This window comes from Argentina silus, assembly GCF_951799395.1.
Source record: "Argentina silus genome assembly, chromosome: 6".
In the NCBI taxonomy this organism is placed as follows: Eukaryota; Metazoa; Chordata; class Actinopteri; order Argentiniformes; family Argentinidae; genus Argentina; species Argentina silus.
Window position 1 is genome coordinate 1,504,255 of NC_139660.1, and position 27,446 is coordinate 1,531,700.

At 55.3% G+C, this 27,446-nt stretch overlaps 1 protein-coding gene across 1 annotated transcript; it reads right to left on the bottom strand.

The window, feature by feature from the left end:
• Nucleotides 1-27,430, bottom strand: prrc2c (proline-rich coiled-coil 2C). The gene is made up of 34 exons (XM_083671912.1): nucleotides 27,134-27,430; nucleotides 22,210-22,379; nucleotides 21,168-21,342; nucleotides 20,724-20,842; nucleotides 20,419-20,544; nucleotides 19,851-20,245; nucleotides 19,613-19,695; nucleotides 19,236-19,372; nucleotides 18,263-18,350; nucleotides 17,872-18,058; nucleotides 16,712-17,462; nucleotides 16,418-16,590; nucleotides 15,317-15,593; nucleotides 14,837-15,047; nucleotides 12,175-14,688; nucleotides 10,005-10,165; nucleotides 9,388-9,542; nucleotides 8,547-8,988; nucleotides 8,154-8,245; nucleotides 7,754-7,951; nucleotides 7,235-7,492; nucleotides 7,001-7,093; nucleotides 6,558-6,659; nucleotides 5,916-6,090; nucleotides 4,863-5,063; nucleotides 3,700-3,821; nucleotides 3,363-3,535; nucleotides 2,631-2,868; nucleotides 2,331-2,468; nucleotides 1,914-2,108; nucleotides 1,643-1,746; nucleotides 1,332-1,458; nucleotides 658-945; nucleotides 1-490 (listed from the first exon to the last, which is right to left on the bottom strand). The coding sequence occupies exons 2-34, from the start codon at nucleotides 22,322-22,324 to the stop codon at nucleotides 227-229; spliced, it is 8,877 nt and encodes a 2,958-aa protein (XP_083528038.1). The 5' UTR covers nucleotides 22,325-22,379; nucleotides 27,134-27,430; the 3' UTR covers nucleotides 1-226.
• Between the last annotated feature and the right edge of the window lie 16 nt (nucleotides 27,431-27,446).

The following is a 27,446-nucleotide window of genomic DNA, read 5'->3' on the forward strand; positions in this document are numbered from 1 at the left end:
GGGGGGGTGGTGTACGCACACACAATACAGTACCCCTTCTCAGTAACCAATCAGTTTAGACCCCACCCCCCACCCTATCCCGTCTCCCCCAATCCCCCCCCCCCCCCGGGGATGTTGTGTGAGAGTGCGGGCGAGTGATTGGTTGGAGCAGCTGGATTCTCTCTCCTCTTCTTCATCCCTCCATCGTTCATCCTGTGTGTGTGGGGGGGGGGGGGGGGGGGGGGCTCTACTTGCCCTCCTCCGGTTTGATGGCCTGGGGCTTGATGGGGCCAGTCCGTATGGGCTTGCCCGCCAAGAGGGAGGGTTTGTCGGAGTCGGTGCGGTCGGGGACCCCCCCTGTCTGGTGGTTGGGGGCCATGCTGTCGAGGGGGGGTTTGCCGCCCTGGTCGAGGCGTGAGGGTTTACTGACTGACGGAGCCTTCATCTGCTGCTGCTGCTGCTCTGAGAAGAACTTATGAGTGGACTGCAGCACCTCAGCCCTCTGCTTAGCCTGGGGACACAGCGTCAAGCACCTCAGTCAATCATTCCATCAGTCAATCAATAAACAAATCAATCAATGCATCTGTCAGTCTATCCCTCTCTTTGTTCAGAGAGATTTGCCTACTCTAATGCAGTGTTGTTAAAGACTACACTACCCAAAATCCCCTGGATACTGACCTTAAGGTCGGTGAGAGCGGACTGCGGGCCCCTGGGAGCCATGGGCGGTCCGGGGACCCCTCTGGGAGGGTGTTGGGGGTGCTGGGGGTGTTGCTGGGGGTGTTGTTGGGGCCGGGGGTGCGGCATCAGACCTCCACCCAGGGAGGGGGACATGGGAGGGGGGCCCATGGGGGGAGGCGGGCCCATGGGAGGGGGGGGGCCCATGGCGGAGCGCTGGACTCCGCCGCCAAACGAGTTAGCGTGGGGGGGGCGCACCAGAGGAGACACGATGTTGGGCTGAGACAGCATCTGAGAGGAAAACAGTCAGTTAACTCACCAACACACACACACACACAGTGTTTTAACAGTCAGTTAACTCACCAACACACACACAGTGTTTTAACAGTCAGTTAACTCCCCAACTGTCAGTTAACTCACCAACTGTCAAAGAGTTCCAGAACCCTCACCATCTAGAGAGCCAAGTGTTCTATGTGGTGTCTACCTAGCAACAGTACTTTGATTGGCTACAAAATTGAGCATCATAACTGATGCATTTTTGGTAAATAAAGTCACCCTCTGCACTCTTGAATGTCGACCATTTGGGCGAATTTATTCACCCTCGGCACTCAATGAGTTAATGTAATAACGTTGTTAAGACAGACGCACATGGTCGTGGAGGGGGCGGAGTCTCCTACCTGTGGGTTGAACTGCCCAGGGAAGTGCTGGGTGATCCGCATCCCACCTGAGCTCTGCTGGAACTGCTTCTGGTACAGGACGCTGTTCATCTTACTGGACTGGCTGCTGGGGGAGGTGGAACTGGCCCTGGGGAGGGGGGAGGGGGGAGGGAGGGAGGGAGAGAAATATTCAATCAATTACGTGAGTAAATTAATTGAATACAAGAGCTGGGGGAGCTTAAGGAGGGATAATGTCGGTGACTGTAAATGTGTGTGTGAGTTTGAGTGTGTGTGTGTGTTAGTTTGAGTTTGTGTGTGTGTGTATATAGTACCTGTAAGGACTGGAGGTTGGGGTAGTGCTTCTGGCACTCATAGGGGGAGTTCCTGGCTTAATGTCCATCCCACTGCCAAACAGCTTCAGATCCATCTCACACATCTAGACACGGACACACACACACACACACACACACACAGTTACTCACAAAGTACACCAACTCTCACCACCTTGCTGGAGAGGAGGAATATCATGCTGTGACTGAGGTCGATGAACCCCCTGTATGGTCCCCACACACACACACCCCCCCTACACACACACACACACACCTTGTTGGAGGGGGGCTGCATCATGCTGTGGCTGTGGCCGAAGGGGCCCCTGTAACCCTGGGAGACGGGGGGCTGTCTGTTGAGGCTGGGGGGCTGAGCCTGGGGCGGGGTGGGGGGCAGCGCCAGGAGGGGCTGACCGCCCCCAGAGCCAAAGTTAGACAGAGACAGCTGGGAGCCCGGCATAGGGACCGTCACCTGGGGGGGGGGGGGAGAGAGGAGAGTGAGTGAGTGAGTGTGTGTGTGAGTGAGTGTGTGTGTGTGTGAGTGAGTGTGTGTGTGAGTGAGTGTGTGTGAGTGTGTGTGAGTGAGTGTGTGTGTGAGTGAGTGTGAGTGTGTGTGTGTGTGTGAGAGTGTGTGTGAGAGTGTGTGAGTGAGTGAGTGAGTGAGTGAGTGAGTGAGTGAGTGAGTGAGTGTTACCTGTTGCATTGCAGAGCTGGGAGACTGGGTGTTACTGTAGTAGCTGCTCTGGGCGTGCTGCTGGACCTGCTGCTGGACCTGCTGCTGGACCTGCCCAGAGTACATGTTAGAATGCTGATTCATCCCCTGCCGCGCTTGCTGAAACACACACACACACACACACACACACACACACACACGTTAATGAACAATGTGAGGGAGACATGCTATCAACAGGTTGTAAACATGTTATAAACCGGTTGTAAACATGCTATAAACAGGTTGTGAGTAGGTTGCGGCTGCGTTAGCCCCCCGTCGTACCTGCAGTAGGTGGGTGTCTATGAGCTGGGAGCCTCCCATGCCGGAGGGCTGGTTGAGCTGGGGCTCAAACAGGATGGGGATGTGTTGGGTGGAGGACTGCTGCTGGTAGGCCAGGCTGGACTGGGGCTTGCCCAGGTCGGGGCCCCCCACCCCGGCATAGCTGTGCAGGGAGGGTCCCGACAGCATCATGGAGGGCTGGGAGTGGGACAGACTGCTCTGCATGAAGGCCTGCTGAGACCTGAGGGAGGGAGAGAGGGAGAGGGAGAGAGGAGAGAAGAGAGGGTTAGGGAGAGGAGAGAGGGTTAGGGAGAGGGAGAGAAGAGAGGGTTAGGGAGAGAGGAGAGGAGAGAGGGTTAGGGAGAGGAGAGAGGGTTAGGGAGAGGAGAGAGGGAGAGAGGAGAGGGAGAGAGGAGAGGGTTAGGGAGAGAGGAGAGAAGAGAGGGTTAGGGAGAGAGGAGAGGGTGAGAGGAGAGAGGGAGAGAGGAGAGAGGGAGAGAGGAGAGGGTGAGAGGAGAGAGGGTGAGAGGAGAGAGGGTGAGGGAGAGAGGAGAGGGCGACAGTGAGATGACCCAGGTTGGGTAAAACAGGCGGGAAACTATTTACACCAGTTTGTGTCTGACCTGTATAGTTATAGATGAAGAAGAGGATCAGTGAAGGAGTGAATAGGTCCTATGACTGCACGTGTGTGTGTGTATATGTGTGTGTGTGTTACCTGTGTGAGGTGTGTGTTACCTGTAGGGCTGCAGTGCAGAGCTGAACAGGTCCTGTGGCTGGGAGACTGGGGGTCCACCGCTGAGTCCTAGCTGGGCCTGGTGCGTGTGTTGGTGTGTGTGTGTGTGTTGGTGCTGATGTTGGCCCTGCAGGGGGGCGTACATCGGGATAGGAATCTGCTGCACCGCCGTTGGCTACAGAGGAGACAGGGACATACAGGAGTTATAAGACTTCATAAGCAGAGAGAGAGAGAGAGAAGAGAGAAGAGAGGGAGAGGGAGAGACAGAGGGAGAGAGGGAGAGAGAGAGAGAGAGAGAGAGCGAGAGCGAGAGGGAGAGAGAGAGAGAGAGAGAGTTACCTGAGACAGGCCGGGCTGGTAGCCTTGCTGCTGGGCCAGGGAGGGGGGAGCCAGGCGGGGGTGGGGGGTGCTGAACAGGTGACTGGTGTCCATGTAGAACGCTGGGATCTGGGCTGCAGAACCTACACACACATAAAACAACATTTTTAACAACTTCCAAACCAACCAAATGAGAAGGCATACAGTCCTGGCTATCATTCATGGTCCAGTAGCGCTTAGCTCACTAGCATCACAGCAATATCACTGCTGCCTCAATCCACATCAGGTGTCCGCATTAGGGGTGTGTGTGTGTGTGTGTGTATCTGTGCCGCATTAGGTGTGTGTGTGTGTGTGTGTGTGTGTGTGTGTGTGTGTATCTGTGCCGCATTAGGTGTGTGTGTGTGTGTATCTGTGCTGCATTAGGTGTGTGTGTGTGTATCTGTGCTGCATTAGGTGTGTGTGTGTGTATCTGTGCCGCATTAGGGGTGTGTGTGGGTGTGTGTGTGCGCTGACCTCTCGCTAAATGAGTCCTCTCTTTCATTAGGCTGAGGTAATAATGGCCTATCTGGGCCATGGTGTGTGTTGTGTGCTCCTGTGGGTGTCCAAGGCGCAGCTCTCTCTCTCTCTCTCTCTCTCTCTCTCTCTCATAGAGGCTAACCAGGCTAATAAGGCTAACAGGTAGTTAGCGTCCCAGTGGGAGTCTCTCTCATAGAGGCTAACCAGGCTAATAAGGCTAACAGGTAGTTAGCGTCCCAGTGGGAGTCTCTCTAATGTAACAATTAGCGGGTGCAGCTAGCTACAGATACTGCTGCCGGCACATCCCCTCCGCTCACACTGAGGAGAGAGCAGCACTGCACCGGTAGAGTGTGTGTGTGTGTGTGTGTGTGTGTGTGAGAGAGAGAGAGTCAGGATGTGTGTGTGAGAGAGAGAGAGAGAGAGAGAGAGAGTCAGGATGTGTGTGTGTGAGAGAGTCAGGATGTGTGTGTGAGAGAGAGAGAGAGAGAGAGAGAGTCAGGATGTGTGTGATGGAGAGAGAAAGTGTATGGAGTGTTTGTACACATCCTATTTTTTATTCAATCCTGGTTTCTATTGTAAATTATTTTTCTCCCACATTACCGTACTTGGCTTTTTGAGAGGTCAAAGTCTGTGTGTGTGTGTGTGTGTGTGTGTCTGGGTGGTCTCACCTGCTGCAGACTGCGAGACGTAGACCTGTGGGGTCTGCTGCTGGGCCAGGAGGGGGGGCACACAGCCCAGCTGGGAGAAGCTGCTGCTGCTGCCCATGCCCCCCCCCTGCAGCTGCTGGGGCTTCACCTTGCAGATGTTGGGGGGGTCCGACGCTGAGGTGGTCTTGGTGCTCAGAGAGGACGTGGTGTAGGTGCCAGAGCCTGGGGGGGAGGGAGGGAGGGAGAAAGAAAGAAAGAGAGAGAAAGAGAAAGAAATAGAGAGAGAGAAAAAGAAAGAAAAGAGAGAAAATAAAGAGATAAAAAAGAGAGAAAGAGATAAAAAAAAAAGAGAGAAAGAGAGAGAAATAAAGAAAGAGAGAGAGAGAGAGAGAGAGAGAGAGAAAGTGAGTTGATTAGAGTACTGAATGTGGACCAGTGATCCTCAAGCCAGAGCTGCAGGCTTTTGTCTCAGCTCAGCACTGACACACCTGATTCTGCTAATCAAGGCCCTGATAATCAGCTGATTATTTCAATCAGGTGTGGCAGCACCAGGCTGGGACAGAAACCTGGACCCGCTGAGGTTCTCCAGGACCAGGATTCAGGTGAAACCTGGACCCGCTGAGGTTCTCCAGGACCAGGATTCAGGTGAAACCTGGACCCACTGAGGTTCTCCAGGACCAGGATTCAGGTGAAACCTGGACCTGCTGAGGTTCTCCAGGACCAGGATTCAGGTGAAACCTAGACCCGCTGAGGTTCTCCAGGACCAGGATTCAGGTGAAACCTGGACCCGCTGAGGTTCTCCAGGACCAGGATTCAGGTGAAACCTGGACCTGCTGTGGTTTCTCCAGGACCAGGATTCAGGTGAAACCTGGACCCGCTGAGGTTCTCCAGGACCAGGATTCAGGTGAAACCTAGACCCACTGAGGTTCTCCAGGACCAGGATTCAGGTGAAACCTGGACCCACTGAGGTTCTCCAGGACCAGGATTCAGGTGAAACCTGGACCCACTGAGGTTCTCCAGGACCAGGATTCAGGTGAAACCTGGACCCGCTGTATGGACAGAGGCTGGGCGTACCTGACAGGGAGGTGCTGGGGGTGACGGAGGCCACGGGGATCTGAGGCATGGAGGCCGAGGAGAAGGAGGAGTAGGAGGCGGTGCAGGAGGTGATGGGAGACGAGGAGGAGGTCACGGGGGAGCTCTTGTCCCCGAGGCTGGGAGAGTTCTCCCACGCCTTACGAGCCGACTCCATCTGAGGGAGGGGGAGGGGGAGAGAGAGGGGGAGAGGGAGAGGGGGAGAGGGAGAGGGAGAGGGGGAGAGGGAGAGGGAGAGGGAGAGAGGGGGAGAGAGGGGGAGAGGGGGAGAGGGGGAGAGGGGGAGAGGGGGAGAGAGGGGGAGAGGGGGAGAGGGGGAGAGGGGGAGAGGGGGGGAGAGGGGGAGAGGGGGAGAGGGGGGGAGAGGGGGAGAGGGGGGGAGAGAGGGGGAGAGGGAGGGGGAGAGGGAGGGGGAGAGGGAGAGAGGGGGAGAGGGAGAGAGGGAGAGGGAGAGGGAGAGAGAAAAGAGTGAGGACTATTCAAGCTCTGATACAATGTTTGTCATTTCTCAGATTGTCCACGGGACGACAGGCATGACTAGTTCTAACCTTGGGCTCTATCACAGACCTATGATCCAAGAGAGGTGTGTGTGTGTGTGTGTGTGTGTACACTATGACCCCTCACCTTTAGTGTAAGGTCAACAGTAGCAGGAGAGACAGTGCTGAGGCTGGAGCTCTGCTGTAGAGCCTCTCTGCGCGGGAGGGGCAGAGAGTGGGGCAGCGCCACCTAGAGGACAGACAGAGCAGGCTTCAATAACCACAGCACCCCCTCCACTACCCCATACAGGGACAGCACATCACCCCCTCCACTACCCCATACAGGGACAGCACATCACCCCCTCCACTACAGCACATCACCCCCTCCACTACCCCGTACAGGTACAGCACAGCACCCCCTCCACTACCCCGTACAGGGACAGCACATCACTTCAACATGAGGCTGCTGAAATCCAATCACGGTTGCAATAAATAACTAACTATATTGATGTTATTACTCCATGAGGCAGGGTGCTAGTGGCTGTGAGTCATGTGCTTATGTACATATAGAAGTGTGTGTGTGTGACTCACATTGGCCACCAGGCTCTCCTCCATCTTGCTCCCTCCGGTTGGGACGCTGTCAGCCAGTGAGGAGGAGGGGGTGGTGTAGTCAGTCACAGACTCCTGAGGGGGGGGGGAAACACACACACACACACACACACACACACACACACACACACACATATTAGCATCGCTTCGTCTTGCATCTAATGTGTTACTATGACCTGGCTGGTAGTGTGACCGTGTGACCAGCCGGTCGTTTACCTTGGAGCTGCTGGCGTACTCTGCAGAGGGGACAGTGATCATGCCCTCGATGTCCCCCCCCAGCTCTGGCACGGCCGTGTCTGTGGTGGGGGGGCTGGAGTCTGCGGCCCTGCTGCCCCCCCCGACGGGCACGCCCGCCTCCAGGCCCTCGCCCTCCACGCCACGGACGTCTTTGGCCTTCCTGTTCCTCAGGGAGCGCTCCTTACCGATGGGGCCGGGCTTGTACTCCTTGGTCTCTAACGGCTCCATCTCTGGGAGCTGGGGGGGGAGGAGGGGGGGGGGGGGGGGAGGAGAGGTGGATGAGGGAGGAGGAGGGGTGGGGGGGCAGCATGGGGGACACAGAGTAAGATAATCAGTTTTACTGCAAACCTTGAACACTCCTCGTAAGACAGTCTCTCACTGATCATTAGGGATAATGAATTTGATTTGTGTGTGTGTGTGTGTTTGAGTGTGAAAGTGTGTGTGTGTGTGTGTGTGAGTGTGAAAGTGTGTGTGTGTGTGTGTGTACAACAGCGGTACCTTCTGTGTCTTGATGGGCCCGGCGCGGGGCTGTTTCTGCCTCTGTTCTTTCGGAGCAGGTAGTTTGTTGTCCAGTCCGGGGGTCTCCAGCAGCGCCGGGACCCCGTCACTGTCGGTGCTGCCCGCTGAGGAGGGGGCGCCAAACTGGATGCTGTCCATGCCCAGCTCCACACTGCCCTCTGACCCGGGCTTCACACCCTGAACACACACACACACACACACACACACACACAGTCTATTAAAAAAATATGTAAAAAAAACAACAACCATGTATAACTTTGTTTAGATTTAGATAAACATTGTGGGCACAAAACGATTAGATCAAATATTTTACAGCTATTGTAGGATCACACACACACACACACTTAAATATTTAGACAGTGCAAGTACAAGTACATACCTCAGGAGGAACAGTCCCAGTGAAGGAGGTCAGGGGTTTGTTCCAGGCACTCACAGAAGGGGGCTGGGGCTGGGGAGGGCTGATTGGACCCACTGCAACACACACATTTACATGTAGGTACAGATAGAGAGAGTACGGCCCTTACCGCCTGTCTGCCCGCCTGTCTGCCCGTCTGCCTGCCCGCCTGTCTGCCACCTCTGTTATTTTATCCCTCCAATCCACTAGCTCGATATATTTCCTCTGTGAATCCCTCCGTGACACACACACACACACACACACACACACACACACACACACACACACTCACTACAATACTACAGCAGTATGATATGACAGTCCAGGTCAACGTGACCGGGTCTCTACGGGTCTCCAGACACAAATCCATCGACTCACGTTTCTTGACGTCCGAGAGGACGGCGGCGCCCGCCACCTTGCTCTCCCAGAGCTCCGTGCCCAGGGCGCTGTGGCTCTGCGGCGGCCCAGGGGGCAGGCTGCTCTTGGTGGTGAAGTCCACGATGGCGGCGGCGGCGGTGGGGGGAGCTGGAGGTAGCGGGGACGCCACAGCGCCCTCCAGGGTCTGGGGGGCGGCCAGGATGGGCTGGGAGGGGGGCGGGTGGGGGTGGCTGGGGGCAGAGATGGGGGGCTGTGGCTGGGGCTGGGGGGGAGGGGGTGCGGGGAGGGGCTGTGGCTGTGAGGCTTGCTGTTGTTGTGATGCTTGCTGTTGTTGTTGCTGCTGCTGATGCTGTTGTTGTTGTTGTTTTTTGGCAAATCTAGGCGGCAGCTTGCCGCCTCCTCCTCCTCGGCCTTTCTCACCCGAGCCCTTCTTGCCCCAGTTCTGTGGACGCAGACACGGGGCAGAGAGGTTAGAGGAGGACACGGTCATGTTATATGTTTGTGTGTTTATTCCCTCATAGGAATAGGTGTGTTGTCTTCGGGTAGATGCTATGTGGGACCCTTGGGAGGTCCCTCCCCTCAGCCCTAGTGGGAGAGGTAAATCTCAGCTTCAATGGAGGGGACGTCAGAGTCGGGACGTCCCGAGGATCCCACTCAGCATCTACCCTCGTCTGTAGGTCACATGGTGGCTCCTAGGTTGACGAGTGTCATTCACAGCAATGAGACACATCGGTATGGGATGAAATGCTCTTCTCGTTCTCCACTATCAATCTATCTTCCATCCCTCTCTCCCTCCATCCCTCTCTCCCTCCCTCCCTCCATCCCTCTCTCTCTCTCTCACCTGTGTGGTCTGCTCTTCCTTCTTGCGTCTCTCCTCGTCCTGCAGCCGTTTCTGTTGCTTGCGTGAGACCACCTCAGTGAAGCCGTCGTCCGTGGTGTTGGACTGGGGGTCCTCCAGGGTCGTGACCTCCGGATGGTCATCGATGATCACCACGCCTACACACACACACACACACACACACACACACACACGACAGGAAGTGACAGGTTAGATCACTTCTTTTTAATCAAATCAGACTTTATTTATTCAGCGCCTTTCGTGCAAAATTGCAATACAAGGTGCTTAACAATACAATGAAAATACAACAATACAGTTAAAATAAACGTTAATAAGGAAATACAACAATACAGTTAAAATAAACGTTAATTTAAGGAAATGATAGCATAGGAAATACGAGACATGGTAGAACAGAGAGACCAGTGCAGCACAGCAGAAGTTTAAATGCTTTTTTTGTTCTTTTTTTACCGTGGGAAATTCTCTAATGCGACTTGTTTTGTGTGAATCAACACCGGTTTGTGAGATGTTGAACAAGCCAAGACGGCCCCTGGGTGGGTGCCATCCATGGGTATTCTACAGGAGGGTGACAGGTAGGTAGGTGTGTGTGTGTGTCCACTTACTGGCATAGTTGTTGAGGTCAAACTGAGACAGGGCGTTCTCCTTCTCCTTGGGGGGTTTCTTGGCCGCCTGTTTGGGGTCGTCTTTGCGGCGGCCTTGCTGGTCTTTCCCGGGCCTCTGGGGCGGTCCGCCCGGCGCTGCGTCCGGGTTCTGACCCGGCCCGCTGTGGAGGAGCAGGAGACACACATCAGAGGGAGGGAGGGAGAGAGAGAGAGAGAAAGAAAGAGAGAGAGAGAGAGAAGGGTTGAAGGGGAGAGGGAGAGAGAGAGAGAGGGGGAGAGAGAAAGGAAGAAAGAAAGAAAGAGAGAGAGAGAGAGAACTCGGGATGATGTGGGAGTTCACTGGCTGGTCTTGGGCGCCAGCGTGTCAGCTGGTCTTGGGCACCAGCGTGTCAGCTGGTCTTGGGTGAGAAGCGAGAGGACGGGTCTCATTGTGACGGCCGGGTTACAGCGAAGAATGTGTCGTGTGACACCGTTCCTCATTCCGTGCATTACAGCGAGACCCTCCTCCCTCCGCCAGCCTCCCCCGAGTTTAACACGCCGTCCTCCCCTCAACCTCTCACCTTCACCTGCGTCTGCGCTGACTTAAAGCACGCGGGACAGTTTAAATGCTGGATGCACCTTCTGTGCATTTGCTTACATTACATTTACGGCATTCAGCAGACGTCTTTATCCAAAGCAACTTACAACAAACACATTTGTTTAAGTAAGTGAATCATCTATCATCAGTCATCACAAGATAAAGTAATCTATGCTCAGACCAGGGGCCATAGGCAGTCACAATGCTAGAAGATTTTTTTTTTTTAACAGGAGAGAAACTTGTACAGGGGGGTAGTGGGGGTGAAGAGGTCTCTAGGGTTAGGGTTAGGGTTAGTACAGGGGGGTAGTGGGGGTGAAGAGGTCTTTAGGAGGGACCGTTAAGATGTAGCCTGAAGAGACGGGTCTTCAATCTACAACCTTCTGCTGTCACCTTCACCTTCAACTCTTCCACATCGGCCCAAACGAAGGAGAAAAGGTGAGGACTTCAGACAACTGAGACAGAACCGGAGAGAGGAAGTATATATCGCGCCTATCCTGCTTCAGAGAGGGCCGAGCAGAGAGGCAGCGCTCTATAAATACACCCTGCCTCTGTCTGCCTGCTCTATATTTAACTCCCAACATCAAGAAGACACAGTCACAGGCCATTACAGCAGGAACCAGAGGAGACGGGAGATGAAGAATGTTTGTCCTTCCAGGAGGAGGCTCTTTACGCAGCAGAGGACAGTTCTCTCCTTCTCTCACGCGTACACACACATACAGTTCTCTCCCTCTCTCTCTCTCTCACACACACACACACACACACACACACACACACACACAAACACAGTTCTCTCTCTCTCACACACACACACAGTTCTCTCCCTCTCCCTCACACACACACAGTTCTCTCCCTCTCCCTCACACACAGTTCTCTCCCTCACACACACACACAGTTCTCTCCTTCTCTCACACACACACACACACACACACACACACACAGTTCTCTCCCTCTCCCTCACACACACAGTTCTCTCTCTCACACACACACACAGTTCTCTCCCTCTCCCTCACACACAGTTCTCTCCCTCTCCCTCACACACAGTTCTCTCCCTCTCCCTCACACACAGTTCTCTTTCTTACACACACGTCAACTTTTCCAGAGAAACAAAGAAAAATGAAACACTTGAAATGCTTCTGTCACACTTGTATGATGACAGGCAGCTTCTCAAACCTACACTGGATGGCTAGAGAGGGACGTATGAGGACCTACACTGGATGGCTAGAGAGGGACTACGTATGAGGACCTACACTGGATGGCTAGAGAGGGACGTATGAGGACCTATACTGGATGGCTAGAGAGGGACGTATGAGGACCTACACTGGATGGCTAGAGAGGGACGTATGAGGACCTACACTGGATGGCTAGAGAGGGACGTATGAGGACCTACACTGGATGGCTAGAGAGGGACGTATGAAGACCTACACTGGATGGCTAGAGAGGGACGTATGAGGACCAATACTGGATGGCTAGAGAGGGACGTATGAGGACCAATTCTGGATGGCTAGAGAGGGACGTATGAGGACCTACACTGGATGGCTAGAGAGGGAATGCGTATGAGGGATGTGTGCAGAGGACAGAGGACAGAGCACTCACCCTCTGCGGCCGGCCTTGGCCCCTCCTCTCCTCTCCCCCTTGGCTCCGGTGTACCCCCGGACCGGCTTGGGCCCACTGTTGCCCCTCCGGTTCTGTCTCTCTATGGGTCTCTGACTGGAGAAGCTCCTCTTGGCCGCGGGGGCGACCTCTCGTTTAGGGGTCACCCCTCCCTCAGTAGGGGTCCTACTGGGGGTCCCGGAGCCCTGAGGGGGCTGGGGGGCCGGGGCCGACGACTGGGCGGCGCTGGCGGCCTCCAACGCCCCCCTCCTCTCCTCTCGCTCCCTCCGCTCGTTGAAGTCGCTGCTCTCCGACGCGGTCTCCCACTCCTCGTTGGCCTGGTCCGACGAGTTCTGGTTGGACAGGTCCGGTGATTTGGTGCCGATGGCGGCGACCGTGGGGCTGCTGGCCTCAGGCAAAGGTGCTTCGATGGGGGAGGGCAGGTCGGGGGCGGCGGCCCCCGCCTCTGCAGGCACGGTGACGGGGGTTCCGGGGGCTCGGGAGAGGGTGGGGGACAGGGAGAGGGGGCCGGGGGCGGCAGGCACTGAAGAGGGGAGGGGGCCCGTTGGGGACGTGGGTCCCGTGTCGCCCCCGGCTAACACGGCAGCCTCCCTCTCCTTCAGCCGCCGGAAGCGGGGGGGTTTGTCTTGCCTTGGGGGTCGCGCCGGTCTCGGCCGACGGGGCCTCTCTCTGTCCCTGCTACTCTGGGGCCCCCCGTCTCCGAACCGTTTCTCGTCGAACTTGGGGGGCCGTCGGTTAGGGTCCCGGTGGTCGTATCTGGAGGAAGGAGGCTCTGCGTCCTCGGGCCTGAAGATCTCCATGGGTTTGGAGGGCCACTGGGAGGAGGACTCCCTGGTCCCCGGTCGCCTGAGGGGGGCAGAACGGGGGCCTCCGCGCTCCCTGGCCGCCCCACGCCTGCTGTACAGCCCCCCTCGGCCCCCTCTGCGAGAGGGCTCTCCTTTGGGCAGGAACCCTGGCTTGGGCCTGCCTTCCGGATCCTCCCCCCTGGGAGGCCCTCCTTTCTCCCCCAGATGCAGAGGTCCGAAGCCGGGCTTGTGCGCGGCGGACCGGGCCTCCCCTGGTAGTTCTCGCCTGAGCGGCCGGGCGGGTTTGGCGCTGGGCTCCCGGTCCGACGCCCCGGTGTCGCTCGCCGACTCCCTCCCGCCCTCGCTCTCCGAGTCCGTGTCGGAGCCCCGGCGCCGCCTGCGCTTGGGCATCACCTCGAAGTCCGAGCTCTCGCTGCGCGTCTCGCTCTCCTCGCGGTTGCGGAAGGCGGCGGCACCCCCGGTGGCGGGGAGGTCAGAGCGCGAGCGGGGCTCCCGGTAAGGGTAGTCCCCCCGGCTGCGGCCCCGCCCGCCCCTGCTCCTCCCACCGTAACTCCCTCGGTAGCTCCGCCCCCGGGAGTAGTACTCCCCGCGACCCCGCCCTCGGCCGAAGGGGTCGGCTGGCCAGTCTCTCTCTCTGTCCCTGTCTCTGTCCATTTCTCTATCCCGGTCCCGGTCCCGGTCTCGCACCCTCTCCCGCTCCCTCTCCCTCTCCTCCCGTCTGTAGGCACGTGGAGGCAGGTTGGACTCTTTTCTGGAGGGTAGTTTGGGTTCGGGCAGCGGTTTGTCGTTGGTGGGTGGTTTGTCGGCTTTCTCCTCCTGGGAGGAGGACAACGTAGGTGGCCCTGCGGGTGCCTGCGTCTCTCTGGCTCTCTGAGGAGCGCTGCTCTGGGGTCCTTCCTCCACCTCGGGCGCTTCCCTCTTCTCCTCCCGGGGCCTCGGGCCCTCGGACACAGCGGCAGCGGCAGAGGCGGCTTTCACACCGCCGTCCTTTTTGGGCCTCTCTCCTCTCTCGCCCCCCCTCTCCCCTCTCTCCCCCCTCTCGTGGCGCCTCTCCCTCTCCTCCCTCTGCTCCCTCTCTTCTTTCATGTCCCTCAGTACCGGTTTCTTTATGGGTCCAGACCGGCGGACGGGTCTCTCTCCCCCGGGTCCGTCCCTGCGCCCGGCCCCTGACCTCCCTCCCCAGCGGAGCTCGGCCTTCTGCTTACTGGGGGCTGGCAGGGGCAGCTTCTCTGCTTTGTGGAGGCCGTCAGCTGGAGGAGTGGACCTGTTGTTAGACACAGCGGCGTGGGAGAAAGGCTCTTTGCGGGCCTTATCGTCCAGGCCCAGCCTCTCCCCTGCATCCTGGAGCTCCAGTGTTTTCGTGCCCAGGGGCAGGCCTTCGAACCTGGGCTCGTCCAGTTTGAGGGAGTGGCTGGAGCCCTGGGAGACACTCCTCTGGAGCATAGCCTTGCCTAGGGCTTCTACCTCCTCTCCGCTGGGAAGGCCTACCTCCTCTGGGTCGAACCCGGACCCCACAGGGCCTCTCTCTGGCTGTAGAGGCACCGGGGTCTCCTCTGGGCCCTGGCCAAACGCAGACAGGGGTTCTGAAGGATCCCTGAAGAAGTCGGCCTTGCAGCGGGGCTCCAGGGGGGTGTGGTCCTGGGGGTACATGGCTGGGAGACCCCTGTCCAGATCCAACCCCGAGTCCAACCTGAGAGAGAGAGAGAAAGAAAGAAAAAGAGAGAGAGAAAAAGAGAGGGAGAGAAAAAGGGGGATGAGAAACAAGCATTCAAACCAGGGATGACTTCGATGGAAAGGCTCCTGTACCCCAGTAGTCAGTGTTCTGGTTGAGCCCTCACCTGGGCTCCTTGTTGTCGTCGCGTCCTTTCGGTGGCGTTACCGAGGGCAGAGGTTCTGTCGGGGGGTACGGGTCGGACCCCCACACCATGCGAGGTTCCGAGGGGAGCCCGTGGTCGCGGACGGGCCGGGTCAGATGGTCGAACGAGTCTGAACTGGAGCTGGAGTTCTCCCCTGGCTCCCTCCGTACGATCTGCTTGGGGGGCATCCTCCCTGGACAGGAGAGGGGGGGGGTGGGGTGGTCAGAACCACAACCTCTAATTAACATCAGTCCTGTATCTAACCACGTCAATTTCAACACACCGAGAGCAAAACTAGCTTGTGTAGAAAAACCGTGAAACAAAAACCCTGACTTCCAATCCATCTACAGTGGCTTCGGAAAGTATTCGGAACCCCTTCAGTTTTTCCACATTTAGTTGTGTTATAGACTCAATTTAACTTACTAAATGTTTGCTTTCAACACGTCTAAATCTTGTATGTACCTTGATGTAGATTAGGCTGGATGTCCAGGGGGGGTCGTCCTGACATCATGCGGGGGTCCATGTATCCTTGCATCATCAGCCAGCGCGGGTCGAAGCCCATGTTGGCCAGGTGTTGTTGGTGTTGGTGGTGGGGGCCCATGGGCTGGTAGAGGGAGCGGTGCTGCTGCTGGGGGGGCGCTGCCCCCCCTCCACCACCACCACCCCCCCCAGACGGGGACACGGACCTCCCGGTCTGCTGCTGCTGCTGCTGCTGCCACTGCTGTTGTTTCATCTGCTCCTGTAAGGCCAGGCACCAAAGGGTTAGGGTGAGGGTTCGATTCCCGCTGGGACCATATATACTGAAACATTTACAGTATGCACTCACTGCTTTGGATAAAGTCGCTTTGGATAAAGCAGATAAGTGTCATTGGAAGTCTGTGTGGTTCGTAATCTAGTGTTTATCCATCCCTTATCTTGTTAGACCACACCGTGGTCACAGTTTAGAGATAATAGTCGTTTGCGAAATAAGCTTTTGCTCACGGATGTGGGCAGTGGTGACCCTGTCTGTCCAAGCACGTCATTTCTTGACAATATTTCTGTCTATTTATGGGACCACATTTTAGACTTATTGGCTGAAAGTTTTAAAAAAAATCCTGTAGCATTTCTTTTAATTGCAGTTACATTTTCAGACTGCTGTTTATCACGCCAAAATGTTAATTTCACGCATCGATAACTTCAAAAACTATTAAAAAAAAAAAAACACTCCCACAAATGCCCAACCCTAATTCTCATTCAGCAAGTGGTTCCTACCTGCTGTCTGAGGAAGTGGTTCCTACCTGCTGTCTGAGGACGTGGTTCCTACCTGCTGTCTGAGGACGTGGTTCCTACCTGCTGTCTGAGGACGTGGTTCCTACCTGCTGTCTGAGGACGTGGTTCCTACCTGCTGTCTGAGGACGGGGTTCCTACCTGCTGTCTGAGGACGGGGTTCCTACCTGCTGTCTGAGGACGGGGTTCCTACCTGCTGTCTGAGGACGGGGTTCCTACCTGCTGTCTGAGGACGGGGTTCCTACCTGCTGTCTGAGGAAGGGGTTCCTACCTGCTGTCTGAGGAAGTGGTTCCTACCTGCTGTCTGAGGAAGCGAGGAGGCAGTGACTTCTGGAACTGTTTGGAGTAGCCGGACGTGAGAGAGGGACGCATGGCGGCCCCCGCCTCCCCCTCCATGTCTGGGGGGGGCACAGGGGCGTCCTCACCGCTGGGGGGCTCCATACGCGGCAGAGACAGAGGGGGCTCCTCCGCTGGAAAGACAATGATTGATTTGTTCTTTTATTAGTCTTTTTTTAAACAATGCGTGTTTAAATCTGCAGTCTCTCCACACACAATGACACATCACAGGGCTCTGTCAGTCAGGGGGCTCACCTCTGCTGTCGTCTGCGGTGAAGTAGTCTCGCGTGGGCATGGGCGTCCTCTCAGCTTGGCTCTCCTCCACCAAGGGGCCCACCTCACCGAGGGGCCCCATCTCCGCCAGGGGGACTTCTCCGACCTGAGGCTCAGGGGCCACGGCTGCTGGTCTCTGGGCCGGGGGGCTGGGCTGGCGAGGCAACGGAACCTCCTCCTCCACGCTGGCTTCCACTCGTTCTCTCTCCATCCTCTCCCTCTCCACCCTCTCCCTGTCTCTCTCAATCCTCTCCCTCTCCCTGTCTCTCTCCATCCTCTCCCTCTCCCTCTCCACCCTCTCCCTGTCTGGTGCGGGGGCTTGCGTGACAGCGGGGGGCGGGGGAGGCTGTGATATGGGCATCGAAGGCGCAGGGCTGGAGACAGGAGGAGGAGGAGGAGGGGGGGCAGGAGCAGACAGAGGGGGCGTGTCTTCACGCACAGGTCCGGTCTCTTCGTTGGCAGCCTCTATTGCCGGGGCGGGTTTGGTCTCGGTTGCCGGGCGGAGCTTCTCGTTGAGGCGCTTGAGTTTTTCGGCGCAGGCGGCGAGCCGCTGCTCCTCCATCCGCTTCTCCTCCTCCTCTCTCCTCCGCCTCGCTCGCTCCACCGCTTCCGTGAGGTCTTGCTTCTTGCGCTTCTGCCGCCACGCCTCCGAGTCCTCCTCGCCAGCTGGGGGCGCTGTAGCGGGGGGCTTGGCCACACGAGGGGCTCCGCTACCCGCCGCGCGCCCATCGCTCTGGAGCGAGGGAAGGACGGATAGAAGAAAAAGGGAGGGACGATTAAACATAAATGAGTAACATTTATTAGTCTTTTTTTTTTTACGTTTAAATCTGCAGTTTCACTACTAATTTGCCATAACACTTTCTGCTAGAAAGTGTAGAAAAACCGTGAAACAAAAACCCTGACTTCCAATCCATCTACAGTGGCTTCGGAAAGTATTCGGAACCCCTCACATTTAGTTGTGTTATAGACTCAATTTAACTTAATGGATTAAACGTATTGAAATGTTTGCTTTCAATGCGCCTAAATCTCATATGTAAAGATGTACGCCCTTACTGCACTGTAAGTCACTTTGGATAGATAAAAGCATCAGCTAAATGGCGTTTAATATCATATGACACATTATCCAGGAACCTAAACCTCACCTGATAGTCCTGTGGGGGAGCGGTCTTGTTGTACTGCCCCATGTTGCCTGGGGAGGGCGCCCTGGGGTCTCTGCCGTCTACCCGTAAGCCTTTGTTGACCCCGGAGCGATCCTGTGACCCCTCCTTCCTGCCCTCCTTGCCGTCCGGGGGGCGGGGTCTCATCCGTTCCACTTTACCCATCCACTCCCTGGGAGGGGGGGGGGGGGAGAGAGAGAGAGAGGGTGAGACGTCATAGTACAACATTTCACTCACCTATCAAGTCACGTGAAGACTAGTGATTACTTCAAGGAAGGCCGCAAGGCAGGAATGAAGGAGGGATGAAAAGGAAAGAAAAGAGGACGGATGGATTTGAGAAGGACTGGATCGGGGTCGTGAAAGGTCCGAGACTCACCAGTTCTCTCCCTTCTCCTTGGCTGCGTGGTTCTCCTCGTCATCGCTGAAGTTGAGTTTCTCTGTGTAATCCACCTCCATCTGGGCCCCTGGAGAACAGCAGGGGGAGGGAACAGGGCTTGAAAATCGCACTCAAGTAAGTTGGCCTCTTGAATAAAAAGTAGGTTATTCCTTGGAGGGAGAAACTCAATCTATAGCCCGCTGACAGAATGGACTGAAATGAGGTTCTGTATCCATGCAACCAGCCTGCTGACATCAACAACGCCTTACATAATAACGGAGATCAGAGATTTTCAACTTCAATGGGATCAATCAAACTTCATTTAAACCGCACATTTCGCACAAAGGGTGTACTTCAATGCGCTTCATAACTCCCCCATCTGCTCAGTGACATTACACTCCACTGACACTGCACTTTTACACTACACACTTTACTACCTACTGCTGCTACAGTAATTCTGTATGTTTTTCATTTTTACTGTTACTACTTTTAGTGCTTATATTTATGTTAACATGTTTACTTATTAGACTGTATTGTTGATGTTGGTTGATGTCGTAGAGCTGCTCTGCCTTAAGCATTTTGTTGCGTTGTGTACTTGTGTATGATGTAATGACACAAACGTGAACGTGAACCAGAGATCTTCTAAGTCAGTGGTTCCCAAACCTTTAACAGTCACGCACCCCATCGGTTATTTTGTAGCCTAATTGATATTCTATGAACATTACCCCTCACATATTAGACACTGTGATGATATTATTCTGTTGGATAGGGTGCATGCATTTATTTTTGGTACTGAGACTGCAGTCGGCTGTTCAACAGGACTGTTTGGAAAGGTAAATCACAGATTTATTTTGTGCACCCCCTAGATCGATCCACGTACCCCCGGGGGGTACGCGTACCCCACTTTGACAATAGTGGTTCTAAGTGAGTATAAAGGATGGATAAATGAAGAGGTTGTCATGGCGCTGCTGACCTGCCCAGCCCTCGTCCGCCTCTGTGTCCAGGTTGTCCAGCTCTTTGAGCTCCGTGGCGCTGATGATGGAGGGCCGGTCCGGGTCCTGGAGCCAGGCCTGGGAGGGGCCCTGCTGGGGACGACCCTGCCGAGGACCCCTGGGGGCACAGCGCACGGAGAGAGGAGGGGAGGGGAGGGGAGGGGGTCATCATACTGGTGAAGTTGTAAGGCATCTGTGGGTCTTAGAAAAATGCTGTCGAGAGTCTTTGAAAAGCGCTATATCAATTTATTGGGGGTCTAGGCCCCCAATGTTGGTCGTTAACACATTGAGTTGGAAGGTTTGGTCAAACATTGATGTTATGTGTGAGAGAGAACCTCATGTCAGGACTCGCACTCACCTTGGTCCATCTTGCTGTGGCGGTGGGTACCTGAAGCTTCCTGGCACGGGGGCGAAGGGCATCCCAGCATAGGCAGCAAACATCTAAAAACAGACAAAAATCCATGTCCTTACTGTGTGAATGGGATGGAGGCATCAGCCCCCCCATGGAGAGATGAGGGATGACATCAGCCCCCCCATGTAGAGATGAGGGATGACATCACAGACAGCTTCAGCTCGTTGTTGTTAGCGTGACTTACATATGGGGGCATCATTCCCCTGAACTGCGGGTGGAACTGGGGGGGCACCCCGGCAGTGGGAGGCTGCTGGCCGCCGTTGAGTTTAGCCTGAGGGGGGGGCCCAGAGGAGGAGGAGGAGGAGGAGGAGGGCTGGAGGGGGGCAGCAGCAGAGAGGGCAGGGACGGGCGGCTGGGCGCACTGGGGCAGCCTCTCCCTGACCTCCCTCTTCTCCCTCTGGCCCTCGGCGGCGGCAGCGGTGGCGGTGGGCGGGGCTCGGCCCGGCTCGTCGGCCTCCCCGGGCGGCGAGGGCGTTCCCACGGTCGCCCCGCCCTCCTCTGGCGCCCTGCTGTCCATCTCCGAGGGGCTGGGTGCGGTGTTCAGATTCCTGCCCCCTCCCTCGCGCCAGCTGCCAACATCTGGGAGGGGACAGACACTTTGTCAATGGCGACATAGTCAAAAGCACAACCATGACAGTGTGACTTTGAAAGAAGCTGGTAAAGGGGGGGGAGGGAGGGGGAGTGAGACTTTCACAATGGGACGTCAAACTGGGGAAGTATGCGTGTGTGTGTGTGTGTGTGTGAGAGCGTACTCTGAGGTCTGAGACTGGGTCCAGGTCCATAAGGCTCCTCCTCCTGCCCCTCCCCTTTCTCCGCCTCCCCGGCCGCCTGCAGACTGGGGAACTCCTGGTGGAACTGGCTGTTCACGCGGGGGGCGCCTGCACAGGACACAGCCTTTCATGTTACCTCCAATACACACAGCAGGACACTCCAATACACACACCCTGAGTTGAGCAAGGTGGAGGGTGTGTGTGTGTGTGTGTGTGTGTGTGAGAGTGTGTGTGTGAGTGTGAGTGAGAGAGAGAGAGAGAGAGAGAGAGAGAGAGGGGGGACTCACCGTCTTGCTGTGGCGGTGGCTTGTTGTTGGCCCAGGAACGGCTGCCCCCTACAGAGGAGATGACCTCCTGGGGCTGGGGGGCCACTGGTTTGGGCGGGGGCGGGGGTGTCTCTGCTTGCCTGAGACACGGAACACAACACAGAGGAGGAGGAGAGGGGGAAGGAAGAAAAGGAGGAGAGAGAGAGAGAGAGAGAGAGATTTAAGAGAGTTCTTATTTGTCATAAAGGTGAGGATGAGGACAGGCATCAAACTGGACTGCTAAGTAACTGTGTGTGTGTGTGTGTGTGTGTCTGACTGTGTGGGTGTGTGTGTGTCTGACTGTGTGTGTGTGTGTGTGTGTGTGTGTGTGTGTGTGTGTCTGACTGTGTGGGTGTGTGTGTGTCTGACTGTGTGTGTGTGTGTGTGTGTGTGTGTGTGTGTGTGTGTGTGTCTCTATCCTCTCACCTGTCCTCTGCTCCCTCAGGTCGTGAAGCCCAGCCACTGCCGTCCTTTGGTACGATGTTGACGTTGGGGTCATTGCCCTTGTTCTCTGCCTTCAGGCTGGGCAGGTTGGCCGGGGGGGGCATCCTCCGACTGACAGCAACTTTGCCCAAACTTTGGAGCCCATGTCTGGCAGCCACTGGGCAGGGAGGGGCAGAGGAGAGGGAGGTTAGCCATTTAACAAGGAGGAGGAGGAGAGGGAAGTTAGCCATTTAACAAGGAGGAGGAGGAGGAGGAGGAGGAGGAGGAGGAGGAGACGGAGGTTAGCCGTTTAACGAGGAGGAGGAGGAGAGGGAGGTTAGCCGTTTAACAAGGAGGAGGAAGAGGAGGAGGAGAGGTTAGACACACATCACATGAAGGGCCCAATCCCAAACTGACCCCTAGGCCCCTAGGGGGCAGTAAGAGGGGCAGTAAGTGCCAAGCAGGCGGGCGGGCGGGCGGGCGGGCGGGCTGACACACACACACACCCACCCACCCAGAGGATTTCATTCTTAAGCTGTTGAAAATGCATGGTGGTGGCAGTGCCAAACACAGCAGGCTTAGTTGAGGCCGTGTGACTCTGTAACAGGACACCTAGACTCCTACCTCCTACCCAGGCAGTAAACAATGCTTCACATACCTCATTACATATGGTATGGAAACTGGATGGGTTACAGTGTGTGTGTGTGTGTGTGTGTGTGTGTGTGTGTGTTGGGCTGTGTGTGTCTGTGTGGGGCTGTGTGTGTGTGTGTGTGTGTGTGTGTGTGTGTGTGTGTGTGTGTGTGGGGGGGGCTGTGGGGCTGTGTGTGTGTGTGTGTGTGTGTGTTTGGGGCTGTGTGTGTGTGTGTGGGGCTGTGTGTGTGTGTGGGGCTGTGTGTGTGTGTGGGGCTGTGTGTGTGTGGGGCTGTGTGTGTGTGTGGGGCTGTGTGTGTGTGGGGCTGTGTGTGTGTGTGGGGCTGTGTGTGTGTGTGGGGCTGTGTGTGTGTGTGGGGCTGTGTGTGTGTGGGGCTGTGTGTGTGTGGCTTACCTGCAGTTTTCTGGGTTTCCAGAGATTTGCCCTTGTAGGTGTTGAAGAGGCTAAGGGTAGCGTACTTGGTCTTGCCATCCTTTGCCTTGGTGCTCTGCCCTGACTTCTCGGACATGTCGCTGGAAACTCATTGAGTCTGGTCCTCTGGCCTCACCCCCAGAACCAGCCTCCTACAGCGCAGAGGGAGGGGGGTGGGGGGTGGGGGGGAGAAAGGGTAAGAGGGAGGAAGGGAGAGGGGGGGGGAAAGAAATGTTTAGTTAATTCAGGCACGTTAAATGTATTTCTTTCTTTTTTTATTTGGAATAAAAGATGATCTAGTCAAGTTTCCCCAACCACATCCACTCACCTGTCACAATCTAAAGATACAGCCTAGCCTTGGCCCTTGACCAAGTTGTTTACGAGAGCCCACCTGGCAACTCACTTCACACACACACCTGGCAACTCACTTCACACACACACCTGGCAACCCACTTCACACACACACCGTATGAGACAATAAAAGGCTTCGGCCAGTTACAGGAGAGGGAGAAAATGTGCCTCCGGGCCTCCTTCTACTGAACAAGGTTGCTACTCTCCAATATCTGTATATACACTCACTGAGCTCTTTATTAGGAACACCTGTACACCTTCTCATGGTGGAGGTGGCGTAATGCTGTGGGGAATGTTTTCTTGGCACACTTTGGGCCCGTTCATACCAACCAATCATCGCTTGAATGCCACAGCCTGTTTGAGTATTGTTGCTGACCATGTGCATCCCTTCATGGCCACAATTTACCCATCTTCTAATGGCTACTTCCAGCATGATGATGCACCATGTCACAAAGCAAAAGTCATCTCAAACTGGTTTCATGAACATGACAATGAGTTCAGTGTTCTTCAGTGGCCTTCCCAGTCACCTGATCTGAATCCAATAGAACACCTTTGGGATGTGGTAGAACGGGAGATTCACAGCTGAATAATTGCACCTGAATAATCTGCAGGAATTGCGTGATGCAATCGTGTCATCATGGACCAGAATCTCAAAGCAATGTTTCCAACATCTAGTGGAATCAATGCCATGAAGAATTGAGGCTGTTTTGAGAGCAAAGGGAGGCCCTACCCAGAATTAGTATAGTGTTCCTCGTAAAGTGCTCGGTGAGTGTGTATATTCACTAAGGTCATAAAACCAGTCTTGATAAACACTTTAACGATGCGTCATGTGAAAGCAGTGTTAGTTGAAAATGGGGCTGCCTGCTGCAGGAGGAGCATGTCTGCTCAGACCACACAAGGAGGTAAACACCACACAGCATGGGTCTCATCCTGGGTCTCATCCTGGGTCATGTGGTTGAGACAAGCGGCACAATCTCTGTTGTGATGCAATGACTAGAGACATGGAGGGAGAGAGGGAGAGGGAGAAAGGGGGAGAGGGAGATGGAGAAACAGAGACAGGGGGAGAGGGAGAAACAGAGAGGGAGACAGAGACAGACACAAGGAGAGAGAGAGAGAGAGGGAGAAACAGAGAGGGAAAGACAGAGACAGAGGGAGAGACAGAGAGAGAGAGGGAGGGAGAGAGAGAGAGAGAGAGACTACACTTCTCCATCACAATGGCCTCTCTACGCTCGATGGGGCATGTCATGTTGCCATGCCTACGCCACCTAAGACAACAGGCTGCCCTGAAGAGAGAGAGAGAGAGCAAGAGCGAGAGGGCGAGCAAGAGAGCTTGAGAGTAAGATAGATGTCTAGGATGCAGCCTCTCCTGCCACACGGGGGTCATTCATAATTGATGGAGCACACAGAGAGAGAGAGGGGGGGGGGGGGCAGAAGACAGCAGCACACCTCCCAGACGCTCTCAGGCTCTCCCTGTGTGGCAGTTGCCCTTAAGAGCACAGACCACCAGAGGCTTGTATGCACTACAGTGCAAATCACCTCTGAATCCAAAGAAACCAGGATGAGGAGGAGGAGGATGAATTCTGGCAGGCTGTTACACTTAATCAGACAAGCAAACACACGTCTCCCAGCCATGCTTTTAAATCCTCCCCAAGCCTGCCAGGCTCGCTGACAGGCAGGCAGCAGAGAACGCTGGGGAGGCCTGGAGGGAAAATGACTGATAAGAAAGCGGAGCAGAGCGACAGCAGTCCCACTTCCTCTCGAGCACACAGACCCTCCCCCCTCCCCCAGCCGGTGCCAGAGTAACCACAAGAGACCCCAGATAGAGAGAGAGAGAGAGAGAGAGAGAGAGAGAGAGAGACAGAAACAGCGTCACCCAAGGACACAGAGTGTGTTAGAGTCATGTGAGGACACAGACTCCCCTTCCAGCCATACCATACCATACTGTGTCCCAAGCCCAGCCCAGACCTGTGGTCTAGACCTGTGGCCCAGACCTGTGGTCTAGACCTGTGGCCCAGACCTGTGGCCCAGACCTGTGGCCCAGACCTGTGGTCTAGACCTGTGGCCCAGACCTGTGGCCCAGACCTGTGGCCCAGACCTGTAGCCTAGAACCTGCTGCCTTCCTGGTCAGCTTTGTCCATTTCAGCCCAATCTCCAGTCTTACCCTGTTCTCCCCCCAGCACCGGACTTTTTTTAAATTATTTGATTGGGGCATATTCTTAATTTCTATTGGATAGAGATAGTGAAGAAAGTCAGGAAAGTAAGGAGGAGAGGGTATGTCAGTAGGGCATGGGCCCGATTCGAACCCATGCCGACATGGGCATGTGTGCGCACTGTAGGCCATGGTGCTAGACCACTGGACCACACCAGGCTATGGTGCTAGACCACTGGACCACCCAGGCCATGGTGCTAGACCACTGGACCACCCCAGGCCGTGGTACTAGACCACTGGACCACCCCAGGCCATGGTGCTAGACCACTTGACCACCCCAGGCCATGGTGCTAGACCACTGGACCCCCCCAAGCCATAGTGCTAGACCACTTGACCACCCCAGGCCATGGGGCTAGACCACTGGACCCCCCCAAGCCATAGTGCTAGACCACTGGACCCCCCCCAAGCCATAGTGCTAGACCACTGGACCCCCCCCAAGCCATAGTGCTAGACCACTGGAACCCCCCAGGCCATAGTGCTAGACCACTGGAACCCCCCAGGCCATGGTGCTCGACCACTGGACCACCCCAGACCACGAGCCTCCCTGCCTGGAGGACAGTGTCAGCAGGGGCGGGTTGGGGGTTTGAGGTGTTAATTTGACATGGCAGAGGAAGGATCAGGATGTCATGTGTCAGGTCTACCGGCAGGAAGCACATATCAAATGTCCTGATATGCTCTTCAGTAGTCGTGCATGATACTGACAACATCTGCTGGCACGCACACCGAGAGCGCATTCCAATAGTCTAGAGAGGTTTCCTCTCCTTGTGTCCAGTCCTTATTTCCCTGACGTGAAAACACTGGACACTGCATAGGTGAAAGAAAGGCTAGCTATATATATATATATATATACTGCTGGTTTCAATTGATACATCATGAAATCTGAGCAGGGAATTTGGTCTCACCTTTCCAGTTCTTCCAGCCAAATAAGTGAGAGAAGGAAAGAGGATGATGGGTCTCTTCAGACTAGCGAGAAGCAGCAGCACCCTGAGACAGAGGGAGCCACACAGACCCAAACCTGTCCACTGAGCGAGCAGGAGGAGGAGGAGGAGGAGGAGGAGGAGGATCCGCTGAGTCACCATCTCTCCCCCCTAACAGAGGTACACTGCCCCCCCCCCCCCCCCCCCCCCGCCAATGGAGTTGGGCTGTCTGACTTTATCTAAATCAATAACAATTTAGCCAGATCAATTCACTTTTTGTATGAAATGGCCTCCTTTGTACCACTCTAGGGCAGAGTCACCGCCACCGCCACCACCCCCCCTAGCCCACTCCACACCCGACACACACACGAGTGGTAGATAAGCTACCATGATGCTGCCTGCCTGCCTGGCTTCTCCTAGTCAGCTCCCATGTGCAGACGGGGAGGATGAATCACTTGTGAGTCCGTCCCTCAACCAGCTCCTCCGACACACGAGTCTGCACACCAACACACTCACTCACTTGTTCACCCATGGTCAAATCTCCCTCTTCATTTGCATACCCCCACACTGCAGGAATGCTCTGTCCACCAAATCAATGGCATGTAAAAGCAAGATGACACGATGATTCCGCCAACTTGAACGCTTACTCAAACAGTATAGTCTATGGCCGTATTGGGCAAAAGCATACTACAATAATTAGATGCTTCTGTACAATCAGTTGGGTTGAATGAAATGCGAATCAGAATCAACGTTCTACAGAACTTCTGGATGGCAATCGGATAAATGTCATCTTTGAAAAGCAATCAATTACGAGGACAGTTCCACCAGCAGTATGCCTTCATATAAGACGGCATCACAAAAAGGATGATGATTTCTCGCAACCTGAGGAGGGGTTATCATCCCAGCCCTAAAACACAAAGAAATGACAGTGCAAAGAGCTGCCTCAAGCTAACACATTTCAGTTCAAATAAAGACTGCAGGACACTTTCCAAAAACATCTGAGCAATGAATTCAGCCGACTAGGAAGACAGAACCGGACAGGCCGATGCCTGATTTGGGCTGTAGCAGGGTGGGTCACAGCGCCCGGCGCAGGGGCCTCTCTCTGGACCGAACATCACCGGGGAACAAATAAACCTTCTCCATCTTGGTAACCTCGGCCACAAAACCAATGAGTTTAAAACCCGACTACAACAATGTATGCCAATTAGACCCAACATAGTTCAGTGTGGTTGGTAGTTAGCCATCAAGCTAGACGAAACGCTTCGGTTCGATCAGTTTCGGTTCTCGGGTCGCCATCACATTCAGCCTTTTCTCAGTGGACACAGCGCTAGCTCGCTAGGCGGCTAGAACACCATCATCACCCCCTTCTCCCCTAAACCTGTTCTTCGGTACACAGGCTAACTCGTACATCTTTGACATGTTAACCTACCTGTCACCGCCGGTCCTTTCTTTTCTTGTAGTCTCTTGTATGGCCCGACTACGAGTCTGGATTTGGCCTGATTTGTGGTGTGCGAGTGTGTGTGTGTGTATGTGTGTGTGTGTGTGTGTGTGGCCGGCGGATTACAAAAGCTGGCTAGCTTTGCTATTCCTGCTAACGATAGTTAGCGCCGCGCGTTAGCAACCAACAAGCTGCTCTTCACTTGGCCCTGTTGCTTTCGGTGCGTATTCGGTGCACCTTTCTTTTTCTCTCGCTGTGTCCTCCGCAATTTGGACGTTAACGGGTTATCGTTGTGTATTAGTCC